The sequence below is a fragment of the Ananas comosus genome, linkage group 2 (genome assembly GCF_001540865.1).
Source record: "Ananas comosus cultivar F153 linkage group 2, ASM154086v1, whole genome shotgun sequence".
Classification (NCBI taxonomy): Eukaryota; Viridiplantae; Streptophyta; class Magnoliopsida; order Poales; family Bromeliaceae; genus Ananas; species Ananas comosus.
Genome location: NC_033622.1, coordinates 16,531,693 through 16,548,650, shown reverse-complemented (window position 1 = coordinate 16,548,650; position 16,958 = coordinate 16,531,693). Strand labels below are relative to the sequence as shown.

At 36.3% G+C, this 16,958-nt stretch overlaps 2 protein-coding genes across 4 annotated transcripts; one reads left to right on the top strand and one right to left on the bottom strand.

Moving 5' to 3' along the window:
- Window positions 852–4,403, bottom strand: LOC109706947 (BTB/POZ domain-containing protein At2g04740). The gene is made up of 5 exons (XM_020227974.1): window positions 4,060–4,403; window positions 2,711–3,443; window positions 2,266–2,302; window positions 1,987–2,149; window positions 852–1,011 (listed from the first exon to the last, which is right to left on the bottom strand). The coding sequence occupies exons 1-5, from the start codon at window positions 4,394–4,396 to the stop codon at window positions 998–1,000; spliced, it is 1,284 nt and encodes a 427-aa protein (XP_020083563.1). The 5' UTR covers window positions 4,397–4,403; the 3' UTR covers window positions 852–997.
- Window positions 5,196–16,399, top strand: LOC109726234 (protein ENHANCED DOWNY MILDEW 2-like). Of its 3 annotated transcripts, none has more exons than XM_020255743.1 (17): window positions 5,196–5,292; window positions 5,963–6,016; window positions 6,227–6,372; window positions 7,411–7,501; window positions 7,572–7,670; window positions 8,188–8,435; window positions 8,767–8,856; window positions 8,958–9,377; window positions 10,030–10,174; window positions 10,271–10,372; window positions 11,391–11,483; window positions 12,471–12,512; window positions 13,364–13,474; window positions 14,817–14,888; window positions 15,009–15,127; window positions 15,235–15,298; window positions 15,664–16,399. In XM_020255743.1, exons 2-17 carry the CDS (start codon window positions 5,972–5,974, stop codon window positions 16,162–16,164), a joined length of 2,388 nt encoding a protein of 795 aa, XP_020111332.1. In that variant the 5' UTR covers window positions 5,196–5,292; window positions 5,963–5,971; the 3' UTR covers window positions 16,165–16,399. The 3 variants fall into 3 exon arrangements, with proteins under 3 accessions (XP_020111332.1, XP_020111324.1, XP_020111339.1); XM_020255735.1 differs by having other exon boundaries at window positions 8,767–8,871; XM_020255750.1 differs by lacking the exon at window positions 11,391–11,483 and having other exon boundaries at window positions 8,767–8,871.

Sequence of the window (16,958 nt, the reverse complement as noted above, 5' to 3'; positions counted from 1 at the left end):
TTTGTTGAATTTTTTTTTAATAACTCTTTTTTTAGCAGAAGACGTGATTATAATGGTTATTTCATAAACCATGATGCCTAAATGAGTTTTGCATACATAAGATGACTAAATGCTTCTAAAGAAAAGGAGAAAGCTTTTTCTTTTTTTTTTTTAAAAAAAAACTGCATCATCCGGGGGATAGAGAAATAACGGGAGCTAATTATATTTGGAGAGCTTCGATTACGGTGAGTAATTCCTGCGTTAAAGTGTTTGCAATGTGTGATACGACTACAGCTGTTTAATAACTGGGCTTGGGCTGAAATGAATTTTGTGACAAGAGAAAGGATAGTAATATGGCTCTACCATCAATTTCCAAGTATTCAAGAATTGCATTAATAACTAAGCAATCACACAACATAGAAAAGTTTTACACAGGACCACCGGCCAAATTGCCTCGTTATTTTCCTTGAAACTAACGTCAATTGTTCAACAAGAATAAATGACATGTATAAACTCATACGCCAATAACACGCAGAACATTTAAAACATTTTACGCACAATAAGCACTATTATTTTTTGCTTTTTTTTTTTTTTTTTTTGAGGACCCACTGTTACTTTTACATTATACTCAACATGTTAAGCAAAACGAAGTAGAGGATGTTAAAAATAGGATCGCAAACTCAAACCTAGCTTTCATGTGAATCACCATGGACTTCTTCCTTGGCTTCTTGTTCTGCCACGATCATGAGCATTTCTAAGCGCTTGTCAAACAAAGCGGCGCTCTCATCTCTCTTGTCGAGCTCTGCGGCTTCTGCCTCCAACCATTTCTCTCGCAAGTCATCGAGAAGGTTACCCTGATCAGAGTTTCCTGCAGATCCCGGAGCACTAGGGCGGGTAGTCCTCAATGAGGAGTCCCCAGAGGGCGGCGGGAGTGTCAGTAGTATCGCTCTGAATTCACGTGTATCGGCGAATGTCTCAAAATTACAAGCAATGACATCCAAACAATATTCCCTTATCTTTACAACACCATACCTGCACAGGAAGAATGAATAACTCAAGCAAAAGCAAGAATTCACTTCAAGCAAACTCCAACTAACAAACAATAAGACTTCTCTTGCAAAGCTCTTAAATAACTCTCAAAGTGCAGTCAATAGCGTCTAGAAAAGATACAACTGAAACTAAGTGCCTGACAGTGTACTGCTTCCAATAGCAATGAGCATCAAGAAGATGTTGTCACAGGAAGTCTAATGGCGGTGATTAATCATATGAATGATAAGAAAAATCAGGCAAGCGATCAGGATGAGACCTGATATCTACACAAGCTCTTCTAGTTGTATCTGATGTAGTTTCAATCAAGACATTCCTATCACGAAATACACTTTTGAACTATTGTTGTGGTGTAAAGTACACGAGCGTTTTATTTTCGATGGATAGAATCATGTAAATCTCTTGACTCCATAGATTAAAAAGTTGCAGTAAGTCACAATCAACAAATGTTTTATGGCATGGCAGATATACAGCATTCTTGCTGAAGGTCATTGATTCATCACAACAACATAAGTACATAATGCTATAAATATTATACTCCTTTATACTAGGCTGTAGTACGGGCTTCCTTCAACTGGCTAAACAAGATGATTTCCGTGTGTGCGAGTTTCTAAATGCACAAATACATTAAACATCAAGGCAAGCTAGAAAGCATGAAAACAGCATCTAATAAAGATTTGACCAGTATTGTTTTCAACTATGGTTGTATATGAGATTTTTGTCACTCTCTCTAACCAAGTCAAATAAAAACAAGATTTTTGTTACCCTGTCTACCAAGTCAAATAACACGATATTTGCTAACGTATATAGGAGCATGAATGAACACCTTATAAGCACATGGCAAGATTTCAATCTATGTCATTTGACTCATTGTGTGAGAAGAGTTCACAATGTCAAAAAATAGGTTATTAATAGCAAAACAACTTTGGAATAGAGTAACAATGTGAAAGGAAATCTTACAAAAGGAGAGATAGGAAGCAACAGCATACATGTCAGCTAATATCAGCCAGTGGCAAAGTTCGGCAGGTGAAACCATCTCCAGATGCGGTAACAGTACATCCGCAACAGCACGTTTAAGTGGAAATAACAAGTATCTGGATGCTGCATCAAACATTTCCTCAGCCTGACCAAATAAAAGAAAAAAGGAACATCATAAGTATTTGAACAAATATAACATATTGAAGTAACTAATGACACTCTAAACCGTGTCTATCAGGAAGTCGGCATTATAAAACTGACCTGATCTGGGTCCATATCCTTCAAGCCATCAGTGTACCTGAGTGCAACCAAACACGTCAAATTTAAGCAACATTCAGATTATGGAGACTAATAACTTTATGCAGTATTTGCATACATACACGTCCAAAATTATCTATTTGCCTATATTCGCTGTAAAATCTGAATTTCATCTATGCCAATTTGAAAACTTAACATTGAATATATCACCTTGTACTTACAAAAATCAACCTCTCTAAGAAACTTCCTTTTCCTGATATAAAACCACATAAATTGGGCAAGTCCCCAACTTAAGAAAAGAGGCATTTTTGTAAGCAACTCAATTTCCAAGGGAGTATATATGAAAATTCATATTACACAGGGCTAGTTCTAAATAGATGATATTAGAGGGATACAGATGTAATAATAACAAAACTTTATTACGGAATTTGCATCTCTATAAACTCACATATATTCAATCATCTTCTCGAATGCTTCTGTACTCAAGTCATGCTCCTCAAGGAAGGGAAGCGAGAAATTAGACGGCTCATTATTCCCTTCAAGAAAATCTGTCATTCGACATAACCTTGCCCTAAAATATTCTGACCTTGCGGCCAGGATCACTTGGTGGCACCGGAAAACCTTAGGACCAACTTTCACACAAAGATCAGCAAGGTCATCACCCGATTCTCTCATCTCTATCTCATTCGTGCTCGTGTTCTCTCCACTCGAACTGGCAAGAGATACTTGTAAAATCCGATTCAATGCAGAAGGGAGTCTATCCTCCTCTGGTAGAGATAATCCTTGTAATATAAACCGTTTTTGAGAATTATCTACTTCTCTTAACGATTTATATTCTGCATACTTTTGGTGAATAAGTTCCTTCTGTAAAATCTTTTGCAATTCCTCGCACTTGCAGGCTTTGCATGTGCGTGCGAGGTCTTCCATGTTGTCCACCGCCACTTCCAATCTATCAGAGTAGAAGAAATGGATAAGGCTGTACAAAGCACGATAAGATAATTTTTGGCTAGAAAATCTCACTTCCTTCTTGTATTTCCACTCTGACTCGAATTTCCTCTTGAAGAAGGACGACCGGGCGCTTAATATGACTCGATGAGCCTCTATAGGCCTTCCGTCGACATAGAATGTAATATCGGGAGGCAAGGAACCAGAAGTCGAACCATCATCCGCTGAAAAGTAACCTGTTTGAGCCAACACTTAGCTTGGTCTGCATATAAAAATGGCTAGGGAAATGCAGTATGATGAACTACGAGCTTCGAGTTACTTTTATATGAACTTTCTTCTATAGCTTATGTTCTGTAGCAACGAGAAAACCACTTGCTTCATGAATCATAATATAGCTCATAAGTAAACAAATATAATTTAAGATGCAAAAAGCAAGTTGACAGCGCCATAAATATGATGAAACTATGATGAATCTTCGTGAAGCTAGGTACTTCTACTCAATGAGGGCTTAGCAGACTCAAAGATGACAAGGGCTTCCTTAATATATATATATACATTTTTTAAAAAAAGACATGTAATTAAAACAATTTCAGACTCTCAAGCATAAACAACTAAATGTAGGACTCCAAATTATACCAAAACAGAGCTCCCTGATTGAGAAAAGACATGTAATTAAACAGCAACAAGCAGTGCCTATGCGCAGATTCTCTTCTCTGTCAAGCCGATTACTTGCGTGGTTTCGAATCTCTAAACCGCAGAATAAAACATCAATAGCCAATGTATCTCAGAAATCGTTGATTAGTTAACGGAAAGCAAAAATAGGAGGGGGTGGGGAATCACGGGGGAGCGGACCTCTGGCCCAGGCGGCGGCGGCGGCATCGTCGGCGCACTGGTCGAGGTAGGCGGCGCGGTTGGCGGCGCAGGAGAGGAAGGCGTGGCGGAGGGCGGCCTCGAGGAGCATGCGCGCCGCGTCCAGGTGCCCGGCGAGGCAGGCGTAGTAGAGCGCCACCGAGTCCCAGCGGTCGCGGGCGTTCACGTTCGCCGCGCCGCCCTCCAGGAGCAGCCGCAGCCGCTCCACGTCGCCGGCGCGCGCCGCCTCGAAGAGGTCGCCGGCGGGGACCTTCTTCAGCGGGGTCGAGGGTTGCAGATCCTCGGGGTCGAGATCGAGCTGCTCGAGCTCGGGATCCATCGACGACGACTCCACGTATTCCTCTTCTTCTTCTTCTCTCTTTCGCCCGATACCTGTTCGATGTTATTCCTAACTGAGAGTTGGGTTAGGGATTTGGGGCGAGTGGGGCGCGGGAAGGGGATGGCTCTCTGGGTGGTGGAATCAATGTGATCATCATACGGCTTTTGAGTATTGGTGATGACTCTTTTTGTGGACTTGGGCTTGAGTAAAGTTCGGGTCGGGGCTAGGTATGGCTCCGAATTAAGCGATTGGTTTGATTGGGTTCGAGCATTTTTTAAGCTATTTTGAGATCGGACTTGGTTGAAATTTGAAAATAATTTTCTCTATTTTTACTAGAGATTAGTTACCTACATTTTTACCCATTATATCCAAAAAAAAAAAATGAAATTACTATTTTATTTCATAAAAAACTAAAATTTATATTGCATTCTCTCGGGGCAGTAGGGTAAATTTACTCCTTTATTCGACTCATAAAATTTGAATGCGCCATAACTATTTTTTATTCTTTTTTTTTTTTTTTCCGTTCAAACTCGAAAGCATTACACGTCTCCTAACCGCTAAGAAAGATAGCGTGCCACAAATCGGAGATCCAACGGTCAAATATTCGAGCGAACACAAACAATAAGTAAACCAACGGCCCGGATCGACCGGTTTGGTGTTCGCTCCAACGTTTAAAAAAAGTGAGCGAACGAACGGCTCGGATCAACCGCTTCCGTACTCCCACGACCTTGCCAAAATTATGCAACGACGACGTGACAACCTTCCATCTCCTCTCTCTCTCTCTCTCTCTCTCTCTTTCTCTCTCTCAGATTTTCACTACACTCTCACTCTCTCTTTCTCTTTCTCTCACCTCTCTCGAACCCGTTGTTAGGGTTTCGCTCCGTCATTTCCATCTCGTGAGTGCCTTTCTTTGTACTTTCCTTTGTTTTTTTTTGCTTATTAACCCCAGTTTCATTTTCATTATTTTCGCTTCTTCTTCTTCTTTTGTTTTTTTGTTTTGGTTTTCCATGGTTTCGCATTTCGGGTCGTTGCTAATGGTTCAAATTTAGGGTTAGGGTTCTAATATCCTCCCCATTTTTAGTTGTTTTTGTTGGATTTTTTTTCATGACGTTCTTTTTTGGATTTTCAAGTGTTCTTTATTGTTAGTCGATTCTTCGTGATTTGTCTTGTTTCGTCGTTTTCCTCGGATTTTTAGAGTGTTCGTTTTATGTTTTTTTTTTTTAATGTTCTTTTTGTTATTCGATTCTTTGCTATTTGGCCGTTGAAATGTCGTGTTTTTTCTTATTTTTCTTCGATTTTCATCTTCTTTTCTTCGGTTATTTGCTTTTTGATCAACCTTTATTTTCTTTATTTTTTCTGCGTAGGATTGCTTATTCATGTCTTAGTTTCCTTTTGCTCTAGTTTCTGGGGAATTAATTTTACTCCGAGAAAGGAACTTCATTCGATCTCTGGATTTCATTTTCTTCTTAGTTTGTGCGACCTTCGCTAAGTTTAATTTGTTCGCTACAAATATATAGTGCATATATTTATTAATAAGATAAATTTCGCTTTATTTTTTCTGGATAGTCGTTCGTGATGGCGCTGAATGAGAATCGTACTGCGAGATCAAGCTCCGCCGAGGTCAATGCTTCTTGAGACTTGGTCATTTTGTATTCAAGATGCACGTTGTTATTCTTCTTTTTTTTTCATTTAATTTGTAATTTGAAATTCTTTAGCAAATTCTCTCTAGTGATTTGCACTTTCAAGAGGTTCTTTGGAGTTGATATGAAAAGTAGTTTGTCAACAGCAGTAACCACATTAAATATTCTTCTTTTTTTTAAAAAAAATTAGGCGGTTCAAAGAGATGTAGATGCAAGAGACACTCTTGTTGCCGATGATGAGGAGATGATCGATGATAGTAACGATGACTCTGAAGAAGACACTGGATTATTTAGTCCAATTTGTTCGTTCTGTGACAATGGTGGTGAAATTTTGCCGTATGTATTTCACTGTCATCTTTTGTTTTCTAATTGTTCATGATAAATTGTTCGTGCTTATCTTATTTTAAATTTTCCAATTAGGATGAGTGAATCTATGGGAGGTGTTGTTTAGGTATATCTTGCATGAAAAGATGGTTGAGATACAACATTGTTGTAGGAAGAAAAAAATTGTCATAAAATGCCACCACAGTGCCTGTAGGTTCAGCCATTTGAGAATGTTATAATCAACAAAAGTAATAAATTAATTACCCTATAATCCTCAATTACTCTCCTCATAGGTCTATTCTTGTCATTATGGCCGATATGTCATGTTGAGTAGTGAGGGATTGCATATAATTATGAATTCTTAATTCTTTATGATTATGGTTGTCTCTTCGTCCTGCGTGATCAAAACCTAGTTTCTCAACAACTCAAATCTCCTTCCATATCTTCATGATGTCCCCTTTTTAATTGATTTTAGCCTAGTTTCGTCGCTACGAGCATACTGTGAGTGCTTGCCTATTTGCTTCGGCTACTAATGTTCAGATTTTTATGGTTGTTTGCTAAGAGCATTCTGTGGAGTTTAGTCCAAAAGTATATTGCAGTATATACAAGTATATGTAAGTTTTAATCAAGGGTATTCATGTTTTCACCGACATCATCATCTTAAGCTGCCTACTTGTAGTGCCTCCATTTTATTGCTTCCGCTTGCATTTCTTCATACTTGAGGCCTCTGGCCCCTTGTGAACAGCTATACAGGCTTGCATCCTTGAGAATAATTATTTGCTATTTGCCGTCAACAATTGGTACTTGCAGTTTTCTTGCTACAGATGTTTGTAATCTGTTTACTTGGTGTTAAGGTTAACCCCTTACAACTCGGAGCTATTTAGTTTCCTTTCTTGTTGTTAACATTAAATCTTGCATTTTGTAACTTTCCCGTTTTGCTTGTCCTGCATAGGTAGCATGACTTATTACGAAAGATCAGTAGGCACATATTACCAATTTAAACTTAGCAACTCTGTAAGATGAGCAAAGTGTGTTCTTTATCAAGTGCAGTTGTGAAGGGTTATGCTTAAGGTCCTTCCATGCGACAATAGATGCCAGTGTGGATTGTGTCTCTCTCGGCTATACTAGGGCTCAAGTTGAGGTATAAAGGCTTTTACCAGCTTGTAACTGCCAATTCCTTTATGCTCATGTATCTTTCTTGTATTTTGCAGGAGATCCCAAACTTTTTATGCAAGAATTGCAAGTACAGAAAACATCAGTGCTTTGCTTGTGGAAAGTTGGGATCATCTGATGTGGAAGCTGGTGCTGAGGTTTACATTTTTCCTTTTTGCAAATTGATCTAATCTTTTTATATGTCGTATGAGTATTGAAGCATGATTTACGGATACAAGTTCATTTTTCTTTAGTATAAGGTTAATTTGTTTCTCTAAAAATGTAAAAGAAACGAGCTTGATCGAACCTAAAATTGGAATGGCTCTTCAAGATCAAATCATTGCCACTTTACTGCCTAATTGTGACCTATCCTGGATTGTAGTCATTGATAATCGCCAAATTGACTAATTGCAAAATCATAGCTTAAGCAATATAGTGCAACGAAGACCGTGTGTAATAGTGTGAACATTTTACTTTTGGGTAAATAAAATTACAAATAAGTGAACTCTATCATGTAAAGTGTACTTTACTATTGCACGAGACTGATTTCCATTCAACATAAGTCGTTACAAATTCAAATACGGCAAAAACTGATCATATTTTATGATTCACTTTGATTATTATTATTTTTTTAACAAACTTGCGCCTCTAAATTACATTTGGTGGTTATTTTAGGTGTTTCGTTGCTTTAATGCAACATGTGGTCAATTCTATCATGCAAAGTGTGTTGCACAGCTACTTTTCCGGCAAAATGAAGCAAAAGCAATGGGATTTGCAGAAAAGATTATTAATGGGGAGCGATTCACATGCCCAATCCATAGGTGCAGCGTCTGTGATGGCATTGAAGACAGAAAAGTTAGGGCGTTGCAGTTTGCAGTTTGCAGACGATGCCCAAAGTCATACCACAGAAAATGCTTGCCAAGGCACTTTCAAACTCTCCTTCTATTCCATATTGAAGCATTTTGGGATTAAGAGCCTGTTTGGCCCCTTTGGAGCTTTTGCATAAGTGCTTCTATAGTTGTTTAAAGACGCACTAATACACTTCATAAAAACTACAGCTCTTATTGATTGGAAGCAAAAGATTCAAATTGGAGCTTTTGCTTTTGGCCTCAAAAGCTCCGGTCAAGTTATCAACGAAGTCCTGGTTTCTGGAAACTTTGTGTTTTGGAGTAGAGAAGCTATTTTAGTAGCATTGCCAAACAAGCACTTAGTGGAGTTGTCCTATGAGTTGCTGATGGCCACACTTCTCTTCAGGAAAATTTCTTTCAAAGCTTCAATAGAGACAGGTATAATCAAGAGGGCATGGGACGGTCTTCTTCCTAAACGCGTTTTGATTTACTGCCTGTATGTCCCCATTTTGTAAGCTTTATGCATTGAATTGGTTTTATCTTATTAATGTTATTACTTTTAATATTTCCTTTTTAATTCTTTATATTCTTGATTAGGAAGCATCAAATTGACGAGAATCTTAGAACACCTAGAAGAGACCATATCGTATTTCCTACTCTAAAGGTAAAAATCAAAGAAAGCAAAACCGCTGTTGTCACAAAAGTGGTGAATACCCGGCTGGTGCCTAACTTGATCATGGAAAATGCTTCTGTAAAAGTAACTAACCAGACTGGAAAGCTTTCTGCTGTAGAAAAGACATATTCTACCGGAAACAATGAGAAAGCAGATACCAAACAAGTGCTTGACAAAAAAAGGAAAGTAAAAATCTTGAAGGAGACCGTGCAAACCGGCACTAGCAAGCTGCTGTTAGCAGAGAATTCTAAAGTTTCCATTAGTGGTGTTTCTCCAGCCTCAACTTCAACCTCAAAGAAATACGTTACTTCGTTGCCTGTGATTGATGATGCAACTGAAAGGAAGTAAGATTCTACATCTGTTCTTTCGGACCTTATTTTGTGGCTTTTAGAAATCTCAAGTGTAGCTTGCCAAAATTTTGAAGTGATATTTTTGTGTGTACACTCTTGCAAAATTATCTACTTACATGTATATCTTTGCAAAATCTTAATGTTCCTATATGCAATTAAAAAACTTAGTTCCTTTCATATATACAGTTATAAAGTTGCTTCTCTATATACAGTTAAAAGTTGCTTATCTATATACAGTTATAAAGTTGCTTCTCTTTGGGCAAATCTTTTATTATACAAATTTTAGCTTGACTCGATCAAATTAAGATGCAGATATTTCTGTAAGTAACTGTATAAATATCTGCAAGTAACTGTATGTTTGAGGGGTATAAACAAAAATTGAGGTTACAGGTTCATATAAGAATTACAGGCCCAAGTTAGAAGTTTCATTTAAGTGCTTATGCTTCTTGATTATAATGGAGCATATTTGACTTTTTTGAATTTCATGGATTTGTGGTTCTATTTTCATTTAAAATCTGTTAATTGCTATCTTGTAACACTCTTATTCACACCACATCACAAGTAAATTTTGTACAGTATTCACATTGAATAGAAATTGGATGTACTACAAGTTCTCATTACTAGCTGAAATATTTTCACAATGCAGAATTCAGGTCTTATTCGAGGAAATTTCTTCCTCCATTACACTTGAAGATATTAAGAAAAAGCTCACTAGGCCATCAACTTATTCTTCATCTCTTAGGTTTACTGGTAAGGGTATTACAACAGGAAAGGTAGAAGGAGCTGTTGAGGTATATCTTCCACTGTTTATCTACATAAAGCCTTAATATATATCATTTCACTTGGTTTATATTCTCTATTGACTTTTTCCAATCTTGTGCCTGTAGGCGGTAAAAGCTGCTTTGCAGAAATTAGAAAATGGCACGAGTGTTGAGGATGCCAAAGCTGTTTGTGAACCTAATGTTCTTGGGCAGATTGTTAAGTGGAAGGTACACATTATTAGTTACGCTGCATCCTTGAGTGCTTGATTATGCTTGTAACGTGCATTTGTTTTTGGTTTTAAGAAATTTTTGTTGAGCTCGTGGTCAACAATGATAGACTAATTCATATGCTGGTGAAGTAATTCCTGGCTTCTCAATGTTGCCTTAGGTCTGGTAGGTTTGTCTTATTGATTCTTCCACACAAAGCTCATTTTAAGGATATTGATGTAAGCATTATTTTGTTGGTGAGAATTGAGTAACAGTGCATTTTACCAGGGAACCTTTTCTATGTTTATCAATTTCCACTTTTAAAGTATAAGCTTTTATAGTTTTACCAACTTCCAATTTTTTAAGTGCATAGTTATGAGGAGAAAAACAGTTGATCTTTGATAATCTCTAATTCCCTTCAACAACTATTGCTCGAAATGCTATAGGTAAAATACTCGCACATTAGCGTTCTCTCTTTTTTAATGAAAATCATACTAATACAGCCAGCTTGAGCCTCACAAACCAATTTACAAATGGTATTGTTTTTGCTAGCCTCTGATACTTAATTTTGATAACTGATAAAGACTATATATATATATATAGAGAGAGAGAGAGAGAGAGAGAGAGAGAGAGAGAGAGAGAGTCCGGCTACTATACTCTTATGAGTGTAGCCTCCTTTATACTCATAAGTTTTCGGTTGTTAGATCTACCTTTTTGACCATTTTTATCCATTAGATCATACTATCTAACCAACCACCCACTCAACCCTAGGGGACTACTATCATCCTAACCGGGGATCACTATCATCCTAGCCGCACANTTTATATATATAATATATATATATATATATATATATATATATATATATATATATATATATATATATATATATATATATATATATATATATATATTTGCATTCAGCAAGCAGATGTAACATGGAGAGAACTTTTATTAGGTCTCGTTAATATTAGCAGTAATTTTCTATCCTTTTCTTTAGCCCAATATAACTTTTTTACTTTGGAACTATTTACTGCAGAACAAACTTCATGTTTATCTTGCTCCTTTTATGCATGGCATGCGCTACACTTCTTTTGGACGGCATTTCACGAAAGTGGAGATGCTTAATGAGGTTTGTGCTCCAAATAAAAGTTGTTGATGTTGGCACATCTGTGATCTGGAAATTTGTCAAAGTTGGCCCTCATGTGCTCTTAGTTCCTCGTGTGGATTCCATATTTGAAATTACATAGTTGAGGGAACCTCGTCATTATGATTATATAATGGTTTGTGGTCATTGGCGTTCACGTCAACTGGTTAGTTTTCAGCTGAACTAGTACGGTAATAGAACTTAGTAGCTACTGGCTTGGCAGGTTATTGTTTTGGCCGGACTATTACATCCTGATTGAAGCAAATAATTGTGTTTACTGTGAAATCAGTGAGAGCCATTTTGCTATAGTTATGTTTCTTAGTTATTACAACTTTGGTTTACTCAAGCAAGAATGGATCCTGGAAAGCAATTATGTTTTTCCCTCTGTGGCTAATGTTATTTTGTAGATGTTCCAGTAAATCTAGCCATTGGAAAGCTTCCAATGGTTTCCTTGTTGGATAATAATACAAATGCTATTGCTCACATAAATAGGTTTATTTAACGTGTTTGGAAGTAGTCCTACCAAATTGAATGATTTCACTATCTGATTTCAAATTTTTAGGAAATAAACGTCTTTTTTTCTTGTTCCTTTTGCCTCTAAGCATCATTTTAACACTTCTCTGAACAGGTCAGATTCAGGTCATGAAGTTCTGTTTACGTTTTCAAACACCATTTAATATTTGTAATGAACGTGAGGAGTTTTTGTATCACATTTGCTTTTCTACAATAAATGAATTTTATACTCTGTGTAATATAATCTTTTGTGAAACATAGAGATGACTTCTATCCTGATCTACTTTTCGACCCTCGATATTTGTTCAAACTGTTGCCTGTTTTTCCTATAATGTGTTGGAATCTATTTTTCATTGTTTATGATGTCCGTGATTTTTACACTTTTATTAATAGATTACTTCTTAGCTGTTGGTCATACTTGTGAGGTTTTTTTTTTTGTTTTTTGAATTTCAAATGCAGATTGCTGATAAGCTTCAGTGCTACGTGCAAAACAGTGACATGGTACTGTTTGTAAAACTTCTTTTTGTTACCTTGCTTATTTTTTATGCTTATTGCTTGGGCTTTTTATTGGCAGTAGAAAAAATTTGTAGGATTGATCATCTTCTAATAAACATATATCTACTTCCATGGAAGGAGATCCTTCTCTCTGGTTTTGGGCAAATAACCTCCTTATAATAAATTAAGAATTAAGAAACTAAACATTACCACATTGCTATACCAGCCATTAAGTTTTCCTGCATTCCACCAAGTTGTTCTAATCTATGTGGATGCAACTTGCTATAAGTCATTCAAAGTAGTTTGAATATGCAGCTGGAATAAATATATTTCAGAAACATAATCATACCGTTAAAATGCTTTTTCATTGAACTTCAATTTATTTGTTTTAACATTTATTGTGAACAAAGAGCTTTATTTTTGTTTGGATCTTATTGTAACAATTACAAGTCACGAGTTTACTGCATGCATAGCTTAGGTGAAATAGTGGGGCCCATGAGGTATGTATTGGTTGTCAAGATGACTGTCACTACTGTTCAAGCATGACGACTAATATCATGCTTGAAGCCCCTTTATCTGCAGTGTGACTTGCTAATTATTTTTCTTAACATTTATTGTGAACTAAGAGCTTTATTTTTGTTTGGATCTTATTGTAACAATTACGAGTCACGAGTTTACTGCATGCATAGCTTAGGTGAAATTGTGGGGCCCATGAGGTATGTATTGGTTGTCAAGATGACTGTCAGTACTGTTCAAGCATGACGACTAATATCATGCTTGAAGCCCCTTTATAATATCATTCTTGAAGCCCCTTTATCTGCAGTGTGACTTGCTAATTATGTTTTTTTTTCCTTCAGGTGGTTGACTTCTGCTGTGGCGCGAATGATTTTAGTATGCTGATGAAAGAAAAACTTGAGGCTGCTGGGAAGGAATGCTTCTTCAAAAATTATGATATCATGCCATCAAAGGTATTATTCCATTATTCGTAGCATTATCATGTTTTACATCTCAAAATGATCTCAGAGGAAATAAAGTATAAAACAAAATAAGTTCTTTAGTAATAATGATTTTTTTTAGGTGGAAGACAATTTCTTATGTTGAAATTTACTTGCCAGGACTTGTTAGTTTGAGCAATTTATTAGCTAAGTGATAGTGCTTCTGAAATATATTGTTTACTTGAATAGTCTCTCTTATCCCGTTTTGTTTTGTTTCTTAAACTTCTCCTAATTTAGAGATGTTATTTACGTCGTTTTTCTTTTTTTCCTTTCAAGTAAGGAAATTTACTGTCAGATATTTAGCATTTTTCTGAGTCAAAACTTGCTTTTTTATAATAGAAGGGATGTTATTGCTGGTCGCTGTTGCAAGCAAAGTAGCTTAGTGCCAAAGTATTAATAGATCAGACCACAAATATTTGTGATATTAAACTAATGCACGGACACGATTAGGGTGTGTTTGGTTCCATTTAAAACTACCCCGAAATTTTTTTTTCGGTTGAAAAGTCGAATTCCGGTGTTTGTTTGCTCGTAAAAATATTTTCTCGGAAAATTTTGTTTACAGATTCTGAGAAAAAAAGATGTTTTCGTTTTCCACTCTAACAGTGCGGAAAACGAAAACCCGCTGGGAAAATAGTGGCCTTGGGGGCCAGTGGGCACACGCGGTTCACGAGGTACATTCCACCTCATGGACTGCGAGCTCCCCTACTCTTTTCTTTTATATATATATATATATTTTTAAAAAAAATAGTATTTTATTTTTAATATAAATATACTATTATATAATATTTTATTTATAGATATTATTTATAAATATATAGTAATTTATTTATACTATTAAATATGTACTGTTATATATTATATTACATACTTAATTATTGTGTAATATATTTTAAATATGTTTTATTTACAAATATAAATTATAATACTAATATATGTAATATGATAAGTATTATATATCAATAATATATAATATATAGAATAAGAAAAAAAATATATAATAGTTGTCTATTTATAACTTTTTTTTTTCTTTCAACCAAACAATCGTAACGGAAAATTACTTTTTTTCCTACAAACCAAACACTAGAGAGTGTAAAATTTATTTTCCTCCGAAAATTTTTTTTCCACCGAAAATTTGTTTTCATAGTTTTACGTGGAACCAAACACACCCTTAGCAATTTCAGCAATGTAAGTTACGGGGCTTTTTTCTGGTGTTCAAATTTTGGAGCTTGTGCTAAATTGAACCTTGAGAGTTTTTCAAGCTTTACTTTCTATCAACAAGTAATTTTGGAGATGATAAATGACTTTTGTTTGGTAGAACCACTTTAACTTTGAAAGAAGAGATTGGATGACAGTGCAGCCAGATGAATTACCTACTGGATCCCAATTGGTAAGAACAAGATGTTTTTCATATTAGGTTATTTATTTATTTTGTTCTTATTTTTTCAAATGTACTGGATACATTCTAAGCTACTTTACTTTTCTTCTTGTTCATGGCTTGCGCTGATAGATAATGGGGCTAAATCCTCCTTTTGGTCTCAAAGGTTGTCTTGCCAATGAGTTCATTAACAAAGCTCTTACATTTAAGCCAAAGCTCCTCATTCTTATTGTTCCCAAAGAGACTCAGAGGTAGAAAGTTTTCTTACGGTTATTTCTAATTACGGAATGCAAGTTTGAAGTCAAGATTAATCCAAATTTTCTTTGTTGCCCTTTCTAAATTTTCTCGGTAATCACAGATTAGACGAGAAAGATCAACCATACGATCTAATCTGGCAGGACACAGAAATGCTTTCTGGGAAGGTAGTACAGTCGAGAAAACTTATAAAGTTTCTTCATGCTATGGTTTTCTTTTTTTTTTATTTTCCTGATATTGTAGATTAGTCCTTGAATTTTTCACTTACACAATTAAGTCCTGAACGCACTTAAATATTTTGCAATTGCATCCTTGACGTACTAAAACTTGAAAATCATTTAATAGTAAAAAGGGATAAAATAGTGTCTTTACAGCAAAGATGATGCATGCGGAGCAAATAATATGCGGCAGAGGCTTTGCATGGCTAGTGGCATAAGGGATGCTATTGCAAGAGATAGGAATTCAGGATCTAAATTGCTATGTGGTGAAATGACTAGGACTCTATTGACCATCTCATCCTGTTGTGGTGTAGGCTTTTTACTTGCCCGGGTCAGTGGACAACAATCAAAAGCAAATGGAACAGTGGAATTTGAAGACTCCCCCGCTTTCTCTATGGAGCCGTCCTGACTGGACCTTGAGGCATGTGGAGATTGCTTCGAGGCATGGCCACCTCTCTGACAAGCCCAACTTCTCTAAATATTGGATTATGCAAAGAGAGGAACAACTTAACGAAGAAGAATACAACGATACACATGCTCTTCGTGAAGAAAATGAAATTAGGGCCGAAATTCCCTGTAAATCCGCTGAAAAGAATGAAACAATATCTGATGAGATGATGATCCCTGTGTGCGGGGAGTTTGATGAGCTCTCTGATATGAGCATTTCGTCTCCAGCGAGAAGCGACAACGGGGACCAATTCGGCGGCCATCTGGGCTCGGATCAGCTGCTGAATTTCGAAACTTTTGGCTCCGCGGGCTTTGCGCCAGGCCCGTGGCAGCATCAGCAGGGCACATCTGGTTGGCTTGATGAATGATGAACTGAGTAGTTCTGTGGTCAGTTTTTCGACACGGCTATTTGTTAAATATTGTGTATGTGTTTGTTATGCTGTTCTTGAATGGTAACATCAGAGCGGGAAGGCGATTATTTGTAATAGTAAGTTGGACAAAACCTACTTGATACCTGCTAGCTTATGAAGTAATTAAATACCCTTACTGGCTTTTGGCAACTTACTAAACTCATTATGATTTCCTTTTGATTAAATACATCAAATTCGGCAAAACTGAGTGAGTTTTCTACGGATTATGCCCATAATTTATTAGGATAGAATTAGTGGTGGGGTAAAGTTTGGTATTGGTGAACATGATTGGTCACCTCAATTTGGTGTGAAAAGGTTTCTATCCGTAATCCTCGTGCGCAGGATAAATTCACTATTATTCAGCAGAGTGCGATTGTACACGGAGTTCAAGGTAAGTGTGCCAGGTAGGTGTGGTTTAAAGTATCCTTGCTAAACTAACCCTAAAAAACCTCTTCAGCACCTAACCTGCTGTGCTGTCTCAATTACCTATTTTTTGGTTGAGTTTGCGCTTTGCTATTATTTTAGAAACATTAAAAAATTTAGGGTAATTGTTGAAGTTAGCTATAAAATTTTATGAAAGTAAATTGACAGATAGAGTTAGAAATGCATAGTAGAATTTTGAAAATTGAGAAAAATTATTTGGTAAACTGTCAGTTTTGGATAAGTATTAACAAAATCGGAGATTTTCTTTTTAACCTAATTTTTAATTTATTTGTGAGTTGCAAATAAAATACACCAACGCGGCTCAATAA

What these genes read in the sequence shown, in the direction of transcription:
- LOC109726234 (XM_020255735.1), top strand. Translation starts at nt 5,972, where the DNA reads ATGGCGCTGAATGAGAATCGTACTGCGAGATCAAGCTCCGCCGAG. An exon ending in TGCCTGTATGTCCCCATTTT is followed by an intron (nt 8,872 to 8,957) that starts GTAAGCTTTATG and finishes ATTCTTGATTAG; the next exon opens with GAAGCATCAAATTGACGAGA. An exon ending in AAGTGGAGATGCTTAATGAG is followed by an intron (nt 11,484 to 12,470) that starts GTTTGTGCTCCA and finishes TTTCAAATGCAG; the next exon opens with ATTGCTGATAAGCTTCAGTG.
- LOC109706947 (XM_020227974.1), bottom strand. Translation starts at nt 4,396, where the DNA reads ATGGATCCCGAGCTCGAGCAGCTCGATCTCGACCCCGAGGATCTGCAA. An exon ending in GAGAAGATGATTGAATATAT is followed by an intron (nt 2,303 to 2,710) that starts GTGAGTTTATAG and finishes GGTTGCACTCAG; the next exon opens with GTACACTGATGGCTTGAAGG. An exon ending in AGGATATGGACCCAGATCAG is followed by an intron (nt 2,150 to 2,265) that starts GTCAGTTTTATA and finishes TTATTTGGTCAG; the next exon opens with GCTGAGGAAATGTTTGATGC.